Source organism: Notothenia coriiceps, unplaced genomic scaffold, assembly GCF_000735185.1.
Source record: "Notothenia coriiceps isolate Sejong01 unplaced genomic scaffold, NC01 NC01_scaffold00024668, whole genome shotgun sequence".
Taxonomy (NCBI): Eukaryota; Metazoa; Chordata; class Actinopteri; order Perciformes; family Nototheniidae; genus Notothenia; species Notothenia coriiceps.
Window position 1 is genome coordinate 1,603,083 of NW_011357369.1, and position 19,661 is coordinate 1,622,743.

At 39.0% G+C, this 19,661-nt stretch overlaps 4 protein-coding genes and 1 long non-coding RNA gene across 5 annotated transcripts in view; 2 read left to right on the top strand and 3 right to left on the bottom strand.

Annotated features, from left to right (window-relative positions):
- The window catches only part of tmem150aa (transmembrane protein 150Aa), a 25,706-nt gene extending 21,765 nt beyond the window's left edge, over positions 1-3,941 (bottom strand). Inside the window, exon 1 of the mRNA XM_010782894.1 lies at positions 3,860-3,941. The gene's annotated coding sequence lies outside the window, so the exon portion shown is untranslated. The remainder of the gene's footprint in view (positions 1-3,859) is intronic.
- The window catches only part of LOC104955675 (Fanconi anemia group M protein homolog), a 430,065-nt gene that overhangs the window by 176,086 nt on the left and 234,318 nt on the right, over positions 1-19,661 (top strand). The gene's annotated exons all lie outside the window — the stretch shown is intronic.
- soul3 (heme-binding protein soul3) overlaps positions 1-19,661 on the bottom strand; it is a 326,159-nt gene that overhangs the window by 171,781 nt on the left and 134,717 nt on the right. The window lies entirely within an intron of this gene.
- Positions 8,593-11,404, top strand: LOC104955657 (potassium voltage-gated channel subfamily V member 2). The gene is made up of 3 exons (XM_010783040.1): positions 8,593-9,861; positions 10,278-10,472; positions 11,378-11,404. Exons 1-3 carry the CDS (start codon positions 8,689-8,691, stop codon positions 11,402-11,404), a joined length of 1,395 nt encoding a protein of 464 aa, XP_010781342.1. The 5' UTR covers positions 8,593-8,688.
- On the bottom strand, positions 15,016-17,240 carry LOC104955547 (uncharacterized). The gene is made up of 4 exons (XR_799460.1): positions 17,116-17,240; positions 16,206-16,260; positions 15,482-15,577; positions 15,016-15,312 (listed from the first exon to the last, which is right to left on the bottom strand). It is a non-coding gene; the product is annotated as an uncharacterized lncRNA (long non-coding RNA).

Genomic DNA, 19,661 nt, shown 5'->3' on the forward strand with positions numbered 1-19,661 from the left:
TTCCAATGTCCAGGCTCCTTGGAATTCTACCGAGGCCGGCGTCCTTCGTTGCGGGACATTTCGAGGCTGCACATGTGTAGACTCCGTGGTCTTAAAATCCCCACAATGCTTTGCGCACGGACAAATTTCCAAATCTTTGGCAGAAATAACGCTCCATTTAAGGCGGGGCCTCGCATATCACGCACACCTGTTAGCCTGTTCCAGCCTGTTCCACAATTCTTCGTTTTCCGAGGCTAAGAAGGATTGTTGCCTCGCTTCTGAAGCAAGTGACTCGGAAGACATGTGCTACCAAGCAAGCGTCCTCGACATTGAAAAATACCCACTGAGGAGGACCATGCTTCGTGTGGGGTGAGTACCAAATGCTGTCTCCTGGTGCTCATCTGTGTAACTCACTAAAAATGTATGTGCACCCCTGTCTATACATTTAGGTGTTGGACTATTAAACCTGCAATAAGTGATAAAATAATCAACAGACAGATAAATCCTTTTCACCAACTATTCTGATGATTGTTTAGTGAGAAGTCACATGGAGTAGAGGTGGGTTTTTAGGGAGAGTTTGGTTTCGTTGAAGGTAAGATTTAATTATTTGGACAGCATTCAGACCGAACGCCTATAGAGTGGTGCAGGGATGACGTATTTGCCCGAAAGTAAGCTGCGCATGGGTTCCCTGGACAAAAAAACAATGGGATTTCTCCATAGGATTTTGGAAAATAGCTTGAAATAAGGTCTGTGGAAAACGAACCAGTTTGATAAATGCACGTTTTGTTCAGCCAGATAATATCCACTTGTCTACCTTACTTTTATCAATCTAATCGCCAGAAGCAAAATGCTAACGTTATGCTATAAACGAACTACAGCAGGGTCGCTCGACTTCAACGTCACACAATCTTAAGATCGATATTCAAAAATACAGATTAAAGTTGAAGCTTTTGTTTTAACAGTTTGCAGGAGGCAGGTACTGGCTTTCAAGCAGAACAGGGCAAACACACTGTAAAATGCTAACTCACTTCCGGGTTTTAGGACTTGTCACTGCACCACTCTATTGTTGATACCCTCCATACTCTAGGAGACAATGAATGGTGCCGTCCCAAGGCCATCTGCCACACAAGCTCCTCCATCTGCATGGACATCATTAAACAAACAGACCTTGAGTCACAGTGAGTATTCAAATGTTTGCTCTCAACATCACATCTGGCAGCAGTTCAACAGCTTTTGTTAATCAGTTTATTTGGATTGTGCCGCAGGCCACTTTTGTCACAGTGGTCACAGTTTCGCAAGAGTCTTGTAAACCTTTTTTGGTTTTCTCCATACTCTCGTCTAAAACAGGTTACTATATTTGACAGGGTCTTTCTTTACAGGTTGCTCTGGTTGTAACCATGGTTTCCCGTCAAATGTAAACCTTCAACCAACATAGGGTATTTTGACCTTTACTTAAAAAATAAATGGACAAGCAGTTAGAAGTTAGATATTCTAAGTTTGCCAAAAAAAAGCTTATCCTATTTATTTCAAAAAAGTAAAGGGTTAAAGCTTCCCCATAATATGCAATTCAAGTCAACAATGTTACATTACAGGTACATGTTATCCCTTGAGTTACATTTCCAGATGAATTCCTTTATTTAAATTGTGTTCTTCTTGTCAGGTAATTTACATAAACAAGCACGGAGACTAGATATGCATGATGATGTGTTCACATGCAGCTTTCCATGTTGTTCTCCCGCATGAAACATTGACGTGTAGCCATTTCCTCTCATGGTTCTTCTTAATAGTAAATGTTCACTCTTCTGAATGTATATAGTAAGTAGCGGAAGAGTGCTTACAAAGGCTTTTAAAGTACTGTCAAATATGACCCTCTATGCAAAGGCCATAACACTCACTGCAAGAGCAAGGTGGTTTAACGGTGTTCAAAACAGAAAGTGACGCTTGCCAATCTCAGCGGGTAGAAGACATAAAGAAAATATAAAAACAGGCAGCTTTAGGTCACACAAAACAGCCAATCGCCTGACATTGATGAACCACAACAGGTGAAAAGTGTTTTGCTGGGTTGATACAGCCGTTAGGGGTTACAGAAGCCAGACACTTTCAACAAATAGTCACTTTAAGATCCTATTAATTGTAAAAATGTGGTATGAATGCATTCATGAGAGACATACACATGTTATTACAAAATGGCCCGGTATTATTCTTTATCTGCTTTAAATAGAATAACTTTGTGCGAGAAAAAAAAATACCGGATGATAAATAACTTGTAAAGATTAACGATTCAACATTTATTTTTTGTGTTTTGATGTCAGTCATCAAAAAAGCAGCTCCTCAATTCGTTTTTCAATTTAAAAATACATTGTCCGTTAACATTGACAGTCGGGGAGTTGACATGCTACTACACATCTTTTAAATATTATTACTATCAAAATAAATTACAACAACACGGTAACAAACCCTGCAAATACACACAACAGTGTACGAACAGTAGACTGTGGTGGAATGTAACACAAGTACATTTACTCAAGTACTGTACTTTTTGTACTTCAGTTGAGTATTTTCACATTATGCTACTTTATACTTTTAGTTTACTACATTTTAGAGGCAATCTTTTGATTAATAGTCTCCACTACATTTATTTTAAATGTACTTACTAGCTACTTTGCAGGTAGGGATTTATAATACAGAATATAAAACAACTAATGAATCATTATGTAAGATTATAAATTAAGCTATGTATTGAACATTGACATTAATGCATTCATTATTTTAATACAACAATGTAATAATTGTACTGCCATACTGTAAAATTAGTACTTGTTGTACTTTAAGTATATATGTTGATTAGTAAAAATATTGTACTTTTACTTGAATACAATTATGAATGCAAGACAGAGTATACTGTAGCATTGATACTTTAACTGAAATAAAAAGATTACTTCTTACACCTCTGAAAGTAGATTCAATCAGGAATGACTGGTGAAAGTTCACAAACCAGTTGCACATTTAATAGATTTCAAGAAGGCAAGATATATAGTATAACTAATATTGACATTTATTTTTTAATTCACAACTACCCTGAGAGAAAGAGCCATAGCATTCATCCGTTTGCATCTCACACATATATTTATTACTACAAGCTGTATTTATTCCACTGTACAATATTTAACTTGACATTCCGTCTCTGTTTACCTTGTTCCATTTGACATGTATATATACACCTCTTTATTGACTTGGTCACTGCCAACATTCTCTGCAACATTTATATTATTACTACTCAGTTTCTTCTTACTCCATTTTTGTTATTCTTGTGTTATGTCATATATATATGTATATGTTGCATTGTTGGAGGAGCCAGGGACTTCATATATCATTTCCATATCTACACTGTAGCTACTGTGCATATGACAATAAAGCCTTTGAATGCTATGTGTTTTGTGTGTGTGTGTGTGTGTGTGTGTGTGTGTATGTGTGTATATGTGTATATGGTATCTGTACGGGGGGCCATTACACCCCCAACCCCCGCAGCCATTCATGGAAAATATTCGCCCCTGTACTTGTAAGATTAGATAACACTGTGACAGTGTGCTTAAACAAATACAGAATCAAATATATCCATAGTTGGCTACTGCGAAAAACAAGCGGAACAGCATCCCAGCACAGGCTCCCGTTTACCGGCTTAACGGTTACCACAACCGTTAGCCTTGTTAGCTTCAACCTAGCTAGCCAGTTAGCTTGCACTTTCCCACTTGTCTTGACTTGCCCGCGTCTTGATTTCCGCTAACCTAGGCGATAAGGCGCTAAACTTAAGACAGATAGTGGAAAGCAACACCCATGCTAGAAGGAGCAGTATGTACACGCAAAGGAGCAGACCACCTACCTTCAACCTGCTTAGCCCACCACAGACCTCAACAACCTTGGTTTCCCTTTAAAAAAAACAGCGTTTTCTTAGCAGACGATGCTAGCCGCTAAATGACTTCCGGTTGTGCTTTTCAAAATAAGACTGGAAGAAAAGCTTTATCGAATATTATACAAAGTACATTTCGGTTCTTTATCAGTACGGAAGAGGATTAGGGCCACATGCATCTTTTTTTTGTTCTGACTTTATTCTCAGAATTCTGACTTTCTTCGCAGAATTCTGACTATAATATCAGAATTCTGACTTTTTTCTCGGAACAAAAAAAAAAGTCAGAATTCTGTGAGAGACTTAACGTTGCAGTAGGCAACAATGGAGGACATGAGTGAATTTCTGTGCGCCAGAACGGAATTTTTTTTTGGCCTGAGAAAAAAGTCAGAATTCTGAGATTAAAGTCAGAATTCTGAGAAAAAAGTCAAAACAATTTTGTTCTGAGGAAAAAGTCAGAATTCTGAGATTAAAGTCAGAATTCTGACTTCTTTCTCAAAAAAATAAAAAATACCAGTCTGGGAATACTCAGTTAAGTAAAAGTCCTGCATTGCAAATGTTACTCAAGTAAACGTACAAATGTATTAGCATCAAAATGTACTAATTAAACAGATTGGTAAATTTTCTAATGATATATATTATACACTTTTGATTATAATTATTGATGCATTAATGTGTTCACAGCTGGTAAACATAGAGCTTATATTAATTACTTTGTATGCTGCAGGGTCATTTATATACAGTCTATGGTCATGCCTCACTTGTCAGCTCAACTGTCACTAAAGTCTAAAGGGCTAGGTACATTTGAGAAACCAGCTCGAGTGCGCTAGAATTTGAAAATAGTACACAACCGGAAAAAATCTGCCACTTCCTTACAGAGGCCCTCCTCCAACACACACGAACGCGCACATGACCAATTAGGGCACGAGATAAATTTGTGCACAGATGGAAGGCTGACAGGCAGGTAGGCCATCCAGTTATTTTAGTCGGGCCGGCTAAAATAATAATATAAGGTATACAATTAAATGCAGTGGAGTAAAAGTACACACTTTACCTCTGAATTGTAGTTGAGTAGAAGTACAAAGTAGCATACAATTAAAATACTCAAGTTAAGTACTATCTCACATGTGTACCACCAACCCTCTGGTTGTTAGGCATCCATTTACTCCTTCAGCCAAGGACACCCACCAGTAGCCTACATATTCCAGTCAAATTGTACAAGACTGGCTTCTACGTTTATTAGATTTACAAGGCGACACAAAGATATTGTTAAAAAACATTTGTTTGAACTCATCTCTCTGTTTCTTTCTAACTTTACCAAACTTCAGGTTTAGTTCCCGTTTAAAAAAAACAACTCCATTCTAACAACAAAACGGTTATCTCGATTGGGACATTCTGGCTATGACTTCATCATTTCTGAAATACAGCCGATAAATAGGATATGGCTGAGAGGACTTTGACTTTGAGTCAGTAGGTATAGGTTCAATCCCAGCCAATGGCTTCAATCCCAGCCATGCAGTTATCGTGTTGATTCCTGTGTATTGTGCTGCTTGTTAAATGGGTGTGTGATCTCACTGCTGGAGAAGAGCTTCAAAATCAAAGATGTCAAACCTGTTAAAAATCCCATCCCTTACACTCCTGTTACGGAGTATTAGGTAGTAGCAAAACCTTTAATAGCAACACCATTTTCAACGCTAATAAACATTTATATCTGGCTCTTGATGGCTCTGTGAAACACACAGCACAATATATTTAGTAAAGTACAGATCCCTAGGGGTTTTAGGGGTCTACATTGTCAAAAAGATCTCTGCATTTCATCCAAGGCTTTTTTTTTGCCATAGCCGTTACTTGCACAGGTGCAATTAATGACAGTAATTATCTCTGACACAAGACTCCCACCCACACATCGGTGCTGTCCAACCAAAGCCTCAGCTGCTCCTCTGGGGTTAAACTTCATCATAGACATTTAAATCTGTGACTTCATTCAGTGGAAAACAAATGAATACTGAGATGGAAAATTATAGGCAATTAATCAGAAGTGCATATGTGCATAGTATAATAATTTGCAGAAAGTGCAGTAAGTAAGTACTACAGAATGAGTGATGCTACAATTGACAAAGTACAGATGTTATACATGTAAATATATTAAAGATGTTTTAGTCAGAGTATAGATAGTCCAAATGTATATAATAGACAAATAGTAACATTTCCGAAAGTAGTAAAAGGTGCACTAGTTTTAGATAATACCCCAACATATTCTGATTATAATCAGATGTGATAAAGAAAAGCTACAAATCATCATATTTGAGAAGCTTGAATCACCAATTGTTTAGTTTTTTTTTAAATAGTAAAGATGAACTAATTATCAAAATATTTGCAGATTACTTTTTTAAATGCATCTACAGTAAACTAACTTGTTGCAACTTTCTGAGAAGCACACAAAATAAGAATGATACGGATTTCAAGTGTGTGCTTTTTTTCTATGTGCGCAATCACATCAACAAAGGTCAAGGCGGTTACCATTTATTGTGAATGAACAATCTGTGTTTGGATCCTCCAGCAGTAAATACCAGAGGATGTACAGTATGTGGCAGGATGCTTTATAAACCTACTTGAAGGATTTCAATTAAAGTTCCTGTTTACTAAGCAGCTTTGTGGGCACTGAATTTTGATCTGTAAATCAAATTGACCGAAACCTATAGACATTGAGAGCAGATTATGTTAATCCTACAATAAAGATATATATTGATGCTTTGTTTCGCAATCCTGTTTACATGACTATGACTGGGTCCAAAAGGAGAACATGTTGAATAGGAATCTAAATTAATTAATTATTTTGCAAAACAATATTTGGATTGGAGGAGAACACTTGACTTCAGGGGTGGCTGATTGTGTATTACAGTAAATAAAAAAACCCAAACAGGCAAGACTAATCTTTTTTGTCCACCTATGAAGTTTGTAAAGTAATTGACTTGCTTAAAGCAAAAATGTTCTAGATGTCTACAGTAGAAAAAGGCATTTCTATCAGCTAGGCTAAAAACAAGCCTTACTTATTCTGTTGAAGTAGTAGTATTTGTTTATTTGCACCGAGGGGAAAATGGGTTGCAGCACATCACAAAGGCATTTAAAAAGATAAGACATACGTCACTGACAACAACATAGACACAGATTAAAACGAACAGACATAAAAAACAACAGATATCGGCAGACATGACAATCTCATTTGCAAAAGGCCAAATGTTTGCTTTTGTTGTGGCTTAAACACAGACTTTGAACCTGAGCATATATGCAGACTACATACCTGATATGTTATTATTCACTAAAGTTAGGGTTACAAGATCAAAAATAAAATCCCTGTTTTTGGTATCTTTAAGCCCTAAGTGATGGTGTGGTACGGGAAAGGGAGACAAATCTGCACTCTTGAAGTGAATTCAACTTTTTTTAGAGAAGGTTTTTTTTAATTTTCTTTTTCAAAAAGTTAAATGGCCTCACTTAAAAGTTCATGAAGCCTTACAAATAATTTCATTCAGTCATATTAACATATATTGTTTTATCTGTGGCCTCTTTTTTGTTGTGTTGTGTGACCCTGTGACTTGAATGACAAATCCAATTCCCCTTATGTTCTCTTGACACCTAACAAGATACTCCCAAATGTAATCCTAAATTGTTATTACTAGTCCCTGGTGGTTGGTTCCAGGAATTTAAATAAAGGTGTACATACTGTATAGTTCATTATGTCATTGACCTGTGGCCGTGCCGCACGCCATCTCTGTTAATCAATCAGCAGGACAATAATCTGATATCCAATAAGAGGATTCAGCTGCAAGCTAAATTATGCTTCCAATTCCATCTGGTTAAATCTCTAAACCTGTCCGTTGAGTTAATGTGTTAATAATATGTCACAATCATGATGATAACTGTGTAAAATCCTAATGTAAAAACTAAAGATTATTTTCTGAGTCTGTGGTTTTGATTCACTTGAACTCTGAAGATTTCTGCACCTCCTCTGAATTAGGAAGTAGGCTAAAGCTTAAACCTTTATCCTCTTTTATTTATCTACCAGCCTCCCTTTGTTCCCCTCCAGTATCAGCACCTTAAAGCATTGCATATCAAAAACCAACTGAAACAAAGACACTTTAGCTGAAACAAAAATATTGCACAGTATTTTATGGAAGAAAATTATCACAGTGTTTTAGTTTTCCCCACAGAATAAAGACACCCAATGGTCTCTTCCACAGTTTTCCACTTGACTTTCTTGTGTAATCTGTATGGGATTGCAAAAGATTAAGGTATGGCCCAGTGGCTATGCATTAATAAAATAAATAAATAATAGGAAAAACAACAATGGTTTTTGTCTATTCTGTCTTTAAAATCGCCAGAAAAGTACTATTAACTCATGTCTTAAAAATATTTATTATTTAAAAGAGGGTGAATTAATGCATTTATTGACATACTCTACACAGCCAACATCATGTGAGCCAGGCAGCTCAGGAGGGGATAATAGTATTTAGATGTCCTGTAAGCATGCAGATCCTCTCAGTCAGCAACATTAATGGGGACAAGAGGCATGCTGCTCATGTCCTCAATGCTGAGGCATTAGACAGAAGTAATGCTGGAAGGTCTGAGCCCTCTGTCTGCTGTGTAGTTTGGGCTGGATCATCATGGGGAGCACCAGCAGGACGGCCAACTTGTTGAAAAGGAGACAGAGCCTCTTCCCTAACTACAAAGTTGCAGAGGTGAATCGAAGACCCTCAGAAATTGTTTATCCACTTGAAAAGGAAAGCTGCGTGAAGTCATGGACCTCTATGAATGAGCTGACCAGGGACATCTATGACATCTATGCCGAGTATGAAGACGAAGAGGAGGAGACTTCCCAAAAGCAGTTTTTCCCTTCCAAGAAGAACTACATGATCAACATCAATGTAGGGGGGAAGATCTACCAGATAGCTTACAAGACAGCAGCTAAGTATCCCACGACCAGAATAGGGCGCCTGGCCACATACACGGACCAAAACCTGAAGCTGGGCCTGTGCGACGACTACACTGTGACCAACAATGAGTACTTCTTCGACAGGGACCCCGATGTCTTTCACAACATCTTCAGCTTCTACAGGACCGGCGTGCTGTGGATCAGGGACGAGATGTGTCCCCGCAACTTCCTGGAGGAGATCCACTACTGGGGTGTGAGGATGAAGAACACAAACCGCTGCTGCCGCATCTCCTTCGAGGAGCGGCAGGACGAGCTGAATGAGCAGCTGAAGATCCAGAGGGAGCTGGAGGCGGAAGTGGAGATCGAGGAGGACGAGGAGCTCTTTCAAGACATGTTCTTGGGCTCGCAGCGCAGAGCTATCTGGAACCTAATGGAGAAGCCGTTTTCATCCGTCAAGGCCAAGCTGATGGCGGTGGCCTCCAGCCTGTTTGTCCTGGGCTCCCTGGTGGCGATGACTCTCAACACAGTGGAGGAGATGCAGTTCATAACTCCCAATGGTCAGCTCAGTGGTAAGACGTACTGGGAACATGTTGAGTCCATATGCATCGCCTTCTTCACTATGGAGTACCTGCTGCGTCTGGTGTCCACCCCTGAACTGAAATCCTTCTGCAAGAGCGTGCTCAACACCGTGGACCTCATCGCCATCCTGCCTCAGCATCTGCAGGCCTTCCTGGAGTTCTTCGACAACAAGGAAAACTACATGAAGCACGAGGCCGACATGCAAGCGGTGTCGCAGGTGGGAAAGCTGGGCCAAGTGTTGCGCATCATGAGACTGATGCGAATCTTTCGAATCCTGAAACTGGCGAGACACTCCACAGGTCTGCGGGCGTTTGGCTTCACTCTGCGTCAGTGCTACCAGCAGGTGGGCTGCCTCTTCCTCTTCATCGCCATGGGCATCTTCAGCTTCTCCGCCATGGTTTACACCGTGGAGCACGACATGCCGAACACTAACTTCACCAGCATTCCTCACGCATGGTGGTGGGCTGCTGTAAGTTCATGCTTTTTCTAAATGTATCGTGCAGAGGAGGAAACACTTATTTAATTGTGGGCCACATACAGAAAAAGTGTCTTTAGTATGACAATATATTCATAGTTTATAGTTACACTGCAAGCAAATGTGTTTCTAGGCCAGAAAAACATGTGCCATCTAATCTTTCTATCAAAATAACTATGCAACATTCCTTAACAGTTTACATTTTTTTGTCCACATACAGTAGGTATCACAAAAAGTGTTTCCTTACTTGCTCATGCTTTTTACTGTCCATACCTGTCTGATAAAACAAAATGCAATTTTCTGCATAAAGGTGGAACATGCCCCAATTGAGCACATGGTCAATATATAACAGGTCTTATATTTAGGACACTGCTGCTGTTGTTTGTTATTTATGTTTCTCCTTCCTGCAGGTCAGCATCTCCACTGTGGGCTACGGAGACGTTTACCCAGAGACCATACTGGGTCGCTTCTTTGCTTTCATCTGCATCTCTTTTGGTATCATCCTCAACGGTCTGCCCATATCCATCCTCTTCAACAAGTTCTCAGACTATTACGCTAAGCTCAAGTCCAATCGGTACACAGCCTCCATGAAGAACAGAGGAAAGGTGAGGTTAACCGACAGGACAGTGAAAAGGTTCAACCGCTGCTTTGAAACCTGACCCTGTGACACGTGCTGATATCTTACGTGACCTTTTATAAAGGAATATGGTTTACTGTGAAACTGTGCAAACAAAGGTGCATGTGCTGTGGACGAATAGATGAAACAGGGACAGAAGACGAGGGTTAAATCCCCAGTGGAAGCACATTTGGAAGTGTATTACAGTTAATTGGCACATCTACATTTTCTCAAAGTAGTTTGTATTTTTTTTTTAAAAAAGGACCAAAGATCAAAACACCGAGATTTTACAATGTGTCTACTGATGTCATAAAATATTCCCGTGAATATTGTTAATGCTTCCATTTCTATAATGCATTACAATCTCACAGATAACCCTGTATAACAATAATCATCATGCAATATAAAACATTGTATAATTACTTATAAGGTCAAGTTTCATACTAATGAATACTGTAATTCTCATTAAATGACATTAGGAACATAGTGTATTATTGTATTGTAATTAAGTGAATGCTTAGATTTGATATTTTCATTCAATGTGGGAAGTTGCTTTTTTGTAACTTAAAATTGAAATGTATGATATCTAAAAAGCAAATAGGATTTGTGTACTAAATTGTCATATTACACTAAATGCTGTCAATACCACACTGTTTGGGTGAAGAGTTAAAACTTTGCTGGGTCCTGGGCACTGGGTTATTAACGAAAAAGCCTTTATTATCACCAAAGCAGCTCTCACAGAATTGTTTTTACAAAATAACTCTTTGTCTTACTAATTTTTAAACATACACTTTTTAGAGACAGCTTAACCTAGAACCAGTATAGACCAGAGCCCAAACTTTGAGTTAATCTTTAATTGCAGGTGCAATGTTTGAATTATGTGTTCTCACACAGGAGATCTTCAGAGCGTGCAAAGTGTAAGCCTATACTACACCTTCAAAAACTGGAGCTGCTTTTCATGCATTTGCAATGTTTAAAAGTTAAGACTACAAATTATGATTTGAAGTTGCTTTGTATGCCAGTCTCACGTTGCGCTGTGAAACGCTGTACTTTTCAATTCTCCTCCTAATGCTGCGTGTTCATGTTAAACCGTCACCTGCACACTCCACTGACATCTTCTGGAAAGATTTGCTATTGCAAAACATTTCTCTGTGTGTAAAAAGGTGCACCGATCGAGTTCACCCTCTAATAAAAAATGGGAAACAACCTAGTATATATAAAGTATGAAGGTCTGGAGTGCCCATACATTCAACCCAATGTAATGAAGGTGTAAAGAAGTTCAGAAAAGGTCTGGTTAATCAATCAATCAATCAATGTTTATTTATACAGCCCAATATCACAAATGTTACATTTGTCTCAGTGGACTTCACAGTTTGTACAGAATATCAGTATGACAATACGACACTGTGAGCCTCTCCGCTCACACAGGGTTTAAATAGGGACGGAAAGAGCAGGTTGGTGGAACACAGGCGTTTATTAACTAACCCTGTGTGAGCGGAGAGGCTCACAGTGTCGTATTGTCATACTGATATNTAGTAAAGAATACATACATCAAATGTATTTGAGACAAATGCTGAAACATGATTCCTTTTAGGCTAGTATTATATATATTATATTTTGAGGTAGAAGAATCCGGATTTTGTAATCTTGTTTTTGGAATGTAGGTCTACACTACAGCAGCATTTCAGACCTGATTAGGCCGGATCCTTTGGCACAAAAAAAGAAAATGTTGGCCTATCCAATCACTGATTTGTACCATTCCGTTTTCAATTGAAAGGTCCATAATCCTTGGGATTCATTGTTATGTAAATCTCAGTGTATTTTGTATAATAATGGAAGGATAGTACACAATATGCAACATTATATTCAATTTTTTGCGGATGATACATTGATGTACTTTGGAGGATGTTGATCAAATTGTCCTCCTTGTTCATTTAGCTCTCTGCCCTGAACCTACAGATGAGTATACTGTAAACGGTTTTGAGTTACAGTAACTTGCAATTCAACAGATTTAAATACTTTAAAATATTTCTCTACTCACTCTTGCTGGGTCAAAGTCGGCTTTGACAGTGAAGCTGTCCACCACGCAGGAGGCCAGGCTCTGCTCCACACAGGCCAGCAGCAACATCGCCAGGGAGAACATTTGGAAGTCCATTCTGGCCAAAGAAAGTGAGCAGATTTTTTATTTAGTATGAACTTTCATTATTTTAGAGCAACTTGCTGAATCTGGCTAAAAGAAAACTCTTGCAACTCCTCTTTTAGTTTGTAAAAAAAAGCATTTGGTCCCCACAAAGCAGCGTGTTCTTACCTGAAGTGCTGAAGAAGTTTCTGTCGCAGTGTGAGCTGTGGTGAGGAGACGCCGTGTGAGCCTTTTTATATCAGATACTCAGACAGGCTCACTGATTATTTTCACTCCTTGAACCTAAATGCAGAGTTTAATCTATCGCTAATCCAGTTACCAAAATCCCCTGCTAGTAAGCTGTTGAACCCTCACATTCAGCGGTGTGTGGGTTTTATGTAATTGTTTGCACGGCCCTGTAATGGGATACATAACGAAGCGGTGACCTGAGCCTCAAGTCACACGTCCATGCCAAATGTTTACATGACCAAACTAGTGTTGATGGAGCCACTTGCAAATATAAAGTGTTGTGGCATCATACCTGCTGAATAAAAAAGTGATATAGTGCCGCAGAGTGAATAATAGATTAATTAAACATGAGATGAGATTTTATTTTGACACGCCAATCTTTTCTTGGTTAAAAAATGTTTTATACATCTTTAGTTAAAATGTTCCCAAATCTCTGGAAAGTATTTAAATAAAGTACAATGTCAAAAGTTTTCCTTTTTTAATCTACTTTTATTCAGACATGTAAGCAAAAAGTATGTAAAAACAAAGAAAAGGAAGCATTTCCCACATGTACCCCCACCGGAAAAAAATAAAAACCAATATGTTATGTAATAAAATAGTCTGCAGAATAATGACGCCCAGTCATGAGACGTCAGCAGAGGCTCAGGTGGTCACTTGCTCTGTAACGTGCTGTCATCTTATTCCCAAACGCTGCAAGAGCTTCAACCTGTAATCCGCGGGGGCAAAGTGTGAATTATAGAAAAACATCTGAGGTGTGTTACATGAAGTTTAAACGACTCACGCACCAGCATTGGAGCATACAAATGCCAAAGTGAGTACACTTTACAAAGGTTTAAACTAGAGTGGGGTATCTTACCTTAAAGAATGTTTGCTGCAACAGATGCATTTACAGACTTAATTTGCTTTTGCACTCAAAATGTCTCATCAGTATATTTTCCATTATTTTTCAAAGCCTTTTTTTAGACTTGCTTTTGGCCTCTTTTTATTGATTTCTTTAATCATTTGTAAAATATTTTTCCCTCTATCATCTATTTTGTTTTTCTGCTTTTCATTAATTGACTAATTTTGTCCTAACATGCAATATGTTTAAAATAAAAACTAATTATTTCATACAATATAAAAACATGCATTAGCTGATGCCTTAGTTTTTGAGTTCCATAATCTGTTGATATGGTGTATTTTAACTACTCTTACTGTAAACTACAGTAGTTGATAGTTAAGTAAACACCATGACAGTAAGTAAGCATGCCAGTAAGTCTGTACTGTGTTTATAGCTGGCCCTGGCATTGTTTGTACTCTAATAATAATAACCTGTCTTCAGTATATTAGGTAAGGTCTCCAGGCTTTGACATCCTGCACTGCTCAACCTAACACGTGACATGTCAACAGTATTAACTCAAACACAAACATCGCCGTAAGATGTGAGGGTTCAGTTGGTCTGCTGCTAGATACATGTTATCTGAGCAACTATACTGTCAGCATGGACCTTCACTGTGAAAAACATAAGACCCAAAAGTGACTGCAGGTATATTTAAAAAAGAAAATCCCAAATTGTATCAAACTATTGTGGGATTTTTTTGGAGTGTAAATAATTTCTTATTTAGAATATCTAGGCACTTTATCCACCAATGCTCAGAACTGAAGGAAATAATTTTTACAATCTCAGTAATCTTTCAAACACATACAACAGCTTTTAAAGTGCATGAATTGTGCTGTCTTTTTTTGTGATACTTGGCTCAGTGTTTGGGGCTTTGGATTGTTTGACAGACAAAACTAAATATATATTTGACATTACTTAATTATAGATTTAGTATATGAAATAGAATTAAAATACAACTTTGATAAATGTGTCTCATGTAGTTTGTGCACATTCACCTCTTATCGATATAATTAGCACTGTAATGCTTCTTACATGATAAAATACAGAAACACAAGTGAAGTAGATTTTTTAAATGTGAACCAGTGCTCAAAAAGATGTTGGCGAATAGGAAGCAACTGAACATTATCCAACAGCAACACGTGACAAACTTCTGCACTTAATAAAGATGGTGTTTTTCCATTTCATATCATTTTAATATAACGTCCATTATACCTGTACTGTGTCAGTGGCTGTATGGGAACACCAATTTTAACCAAAGGGCACAAAAAGGCAAACACCATAGTGATCATTTCAATTTGTATTTATGACATTGTTTCATTACAAACACTTTATTATCTTTTGAGTGAGGTTGCATTTCAAGTATTACAATGCCGAGTTCAAGATGGTTAACTTAAAATCACTGCATCTGGCAATCCAGGGAGGGGTTGTAATATACAAGGTAACCATGAATGCATCCAGAAAACAGGAAGTGTTTGACTAAAGGCTACTGGGCTGTTGTTATTCCAGGAAGAAGAAGGGAGAGGTTGGGAATATTACATGGAGATCTTCATCTGCTTTACTTCAGGATACTTTCTTGATTTGCTGTAAGGACAGAGAAAGTGGGATTAGTACACGTAGAATGGGTTGTGCAACACCAACTGTATTATAGTGTACACTGGTGTTGCCTTCACTCCCTGTTAATTGTACAGCATGCAAGTATATGCATGTGCAGACTGAACATTTCTCATGTAAAGGAAGCAGATATGGTTACCTTCGATCTCCTTGGCGATGCGAATCTTCTCCACAAGAGCCTTTTTCTCCTCCTCTGCTATCCTCTTATCCTCAACCCCAAGAGGCTTCAGGTACTCTATTTTAAAGAAAAATACATGTATTATGGGACATTATCTGAAGTATATATCCTGTTAAAATGCACTAAGCAAGAGTTGTATATACACATATACCTGACCAAAGCCTGAACTGTCACATCCCCGTTAATAAGATGCCGCAGGAACTCAAAAGACTTTAATATTTCATTTATTTTAGAAATTGCCATGTTGCTATGAAATCAAAAAAGGCAGCTAAGCTTAAGCCTACCAAGTTCATTACAATATATAACTCTTGTATTTATTTTGCAAGTTTATCAGGAATCAAATGTTACCTATTGTATTACGTTTTATTTTGTGTGTTTACATGATAGCAATCACTTAATGCAACTTTTACCAATATGAAAACATTATCTTATACACACTTAACTCTGTTTTCCTTGCATTACCTGCTATATTGACTTTATTAGGGCACAGCAGACTAGAATATATCCTAAATCAAGAATCCACTTCAAATCAAATTAGGACCCCAAGAATCAAAATCAATTGATGGAATCCAATCCACTGGTTTGGAGTCTAAACTCTTCTCTTTATTGTTGGATAACACAATGAGTACACAGTGGTAGTTTAAACTCATTGCACAGTTCCAGTAAATAATAAATAAGAACTTACCATATCTCTGTTTGCCATAGATGATGCCGGCAATCAGAGCTGAATACCTTGCGGTCTGTGAAGGACAAAACCATGCAAATGAATGCCAATGTTACATTTCCTACCAATTAAATGCATTATCAGGTGACATATCTACAGACCACTACGTAGCTCTTGCTTTAGAAGCTGTTGTCATCATCACTTAGCTTGTTATAATGTTACTACACCCATTGATCTCTTTACAGTGCTGCAGGAATGTATTGAGACCTTGGTCATGTCACTGGTCATGTCAAACTACAAATTTAAGAGAGTTTCCAGATTGGTTAAGAGTTTCATTCTGCCAAAACAGTTTCCACTGAGGAGCATTGGTTTCATTAAAATCTTATCTACTTTAACAGACTGTCCACCTGTTTACAGTGTCACCCCCAAACAGTAGACGACAGCAAGGACAAATCGAAACGAAAACGCTAGTAACAGCTGGAATTATTAACGATTCATTTTAGGTTAACTTGGTTTAAACCAAGATAAAAGATGCCATAGTATTTATATAATGTTTTCTAATAGAATTAAGTCATTTAACCCAAGGACATTAGCAACATGTTAGCTTAAACGTTACGTCGTTTCAATTGAGACACTAAAGTGTGACTGTTAGACATCAACGTCGAGGGTGGATGCACATCACAATATACAATACAATGAAACAAATGCATTGTTAATAAAAACACATCAATTAAAGGATTAGCTTTTGTTTGCCTAGCAACAAGCTGTAGTAACGTTGTAAAGTTAAGACTAACGTTAGCTGCTAGCATGCTAATAGTTAGCTTAGCAGGATAGAGTGTGCTGTGTAGCTAGCGAGCTGGAATAGGATTTCAAAATGTAATTACAGCAAAACATGAGTAACTTTCCACACATTATATACTGCAAAACAAACCTTTATCAGAGGCGACACTGCAACTGGGGGAACCATCGTGGTAGAGAGACTGACAGCACCAGAGGTCACTTCACAACGGAGGAGAACGTCTTCTTCGGTGTGAGGATTTACTGCAGCTGCGGTGCTCTTTATTGAACTACCGCCGCTTGCTGGAGGAAATGACCAACTTCAGGGGCAATTTATGGAGGGGGGCAAGGACGGAACCTACTAAAATCAAAAAGGTAATACAAAAAATGTAGCAATTAGAAATGTGATAGTGTACTACGAGATTAACATACATTGTACTGTTCTTTATATGATATTGAACATTATTACATTTACTAAATTCCTTTTTACATTCAGTTTTTTCCTTTTCAAAGAGTCCACCAAATAAATAGTTTTTGTTTTGCTGTCTTTTAAAAGTTCTTAATGTATATATTCTAGCCCTATATTTCAACTTGCCAAATCCTACCTATGGGTTTGTACAACATGTTGTAAACAGTGTATGAGGACTTCCTTCTAAAAAATAAAACATTTGAATACTTTATTTACAAAAACAAACAAAGATTCAGAAAACACAGTCATTATGTGATGAATTATACAATCGGTTGACCTAACCCTTTAAATGTAGCACTGAGGGGTTCTCCATACATTTATTCAGGGTGAACAAGCCTGGTTTCATGAGCACTTTTGTGTTTTTGTTTTATGCATTTGACTGCCACTCAGTGGTCATTTTAAAGCATTGCAAGAATGTCTACATTATTTTGCCTAGGAGTCCATCACGCTGTGTTAAAATCACCAGCAGTTATAAGGTGCTAAATAACTTTTTAGTATAAAACAAAGAAAGATCCAAGGCATTGTTTTGGCAAAAGTTAAGAGGCCTTTAATCAATTTAAAACTCAAGGACATGCTTGTACATGTTAAATGTTTTTTTGTGACTTTTAACCTTGTTGCTGTGGTCCTGGATCCTGAGTCCTGCCTCCTGAGTCCTGGATTTCGAGTCGTGGCTGAACCGGTCTCTGCGGTCCTGCCTGACTCTCATCATACTACTTCCCTGATGGCTCCCACAGGATTGTTGACATCCTCGTGGATTCATCTTCTTATTATAGACACATGCATTTCCAAACATTTGTACTATGTTGTAAATGTATTTCCCTCCTCTGATGCTCTCCCTGAGGTTTCTCCCATTTTCCCCACTAAACTGTGGGGGTTTCTCTGGAAGTTTTTCCTTGTACGATGTGAGGGTCTAAGGACAGAGGGTGTCTGTGGCAGCGGGGTGTGGTTTGGGCGCTGGCTGCTGGAGTGAAGGGAGTGGCTCGGCCGGAGGCCAGACAGCTGATCGGAATCAGGTAATCAGTGCGGGAAGAAAAGCATGTCGTAACCTGGTTCTGGTCTGTTATGCAGTATGCGGGATCCTGGAAGGTCGCCAAAGGACCTGTGAAGTTTCCCACCCGGGCAACGTTTGAGACCCGCGCATATTTTTGTTTGGAGTTAATAAACGCCTGTGTTCCACCAACCTGCTCTTTCCGTCCCTATTTGAACCCTGTGTGAGCGGAGAGGCTCACAGTGGCGCCTGAACAGGGACATCATGTCGGAAGGAGAAACCCCACTGGGTCAGGCCCTCCAACGTCTCGCTCACATGCAGGAGACCACCACAGCATTACAGCGACAGCAGAGCGAGGCTCTGCTCGGGATTGCCTCGAGCCAGCGCGAGGACCGGGCTCTCCTACGGGAGCTGCTGCAGCATCCGGCCGCTCGGGAGGCCGATCCCGCTACCAACCCGGCCCGACCGCCTTCAATTGCCCTCCAGAAATTGACGGCAGAGGATGATCCGGAGGCATACCTGGACATCTTTGAGGGCACAGCGGCGGCGTGCGGGTNTTTGTCTCAAATACATTTGATGTATGTATTCTTTACTAAAATCTGGGGTATAGGAATTACATTACATTACATTTAGCTGACGCTTTTATCCAAAGCGGCTTACAATAAGTGCATTCGACCAGGAAGATACAAACTTGAAGAAAACAGAATCATATAAGTACATCAGGTTTCATAGAGTTAAAACATTTCAAGTGCTACTCAACTGGCTTTAGATAAGCCAGTCCTTTATTAGTATACTAAGTGCTTTGTTAGTAATTCTATCGCTCGAAGTGGAGTCGAAAGAGATGAGTTTTCAGTCTGCGCCGGAAGATGTGTAAGCTTTCTGCTGTCCTGATTTCAATGGGGAGCTCATTCCACCATTTTGGAGCCAGGATAGCAAACAGACGTGTTTTTGCTGACGGGAACTTGGGTCCCCCTCGCATTGAGGGTGCAGCGAGCCGTTTTGGCTGATGCACAGCGGAGTGCACGTGCTGGGGTGTACAGTTTAACCATGTCCTCGATGTAGGAAGGGCCGGATCCATTCACAGCATGGTACGCAAGTACCAGTGCCTTGAAGTGGATTCTAGCAGTTACTGGAAGCCAGTGAAGGGAGCGGAGGAGCGGCATGGTGTGGGAACATTTAGGAAGGTTGAAGACCAGACAAGCCGCTGCATTCTGGATGAGCTGCAGAGGTCGGATGGCACAGA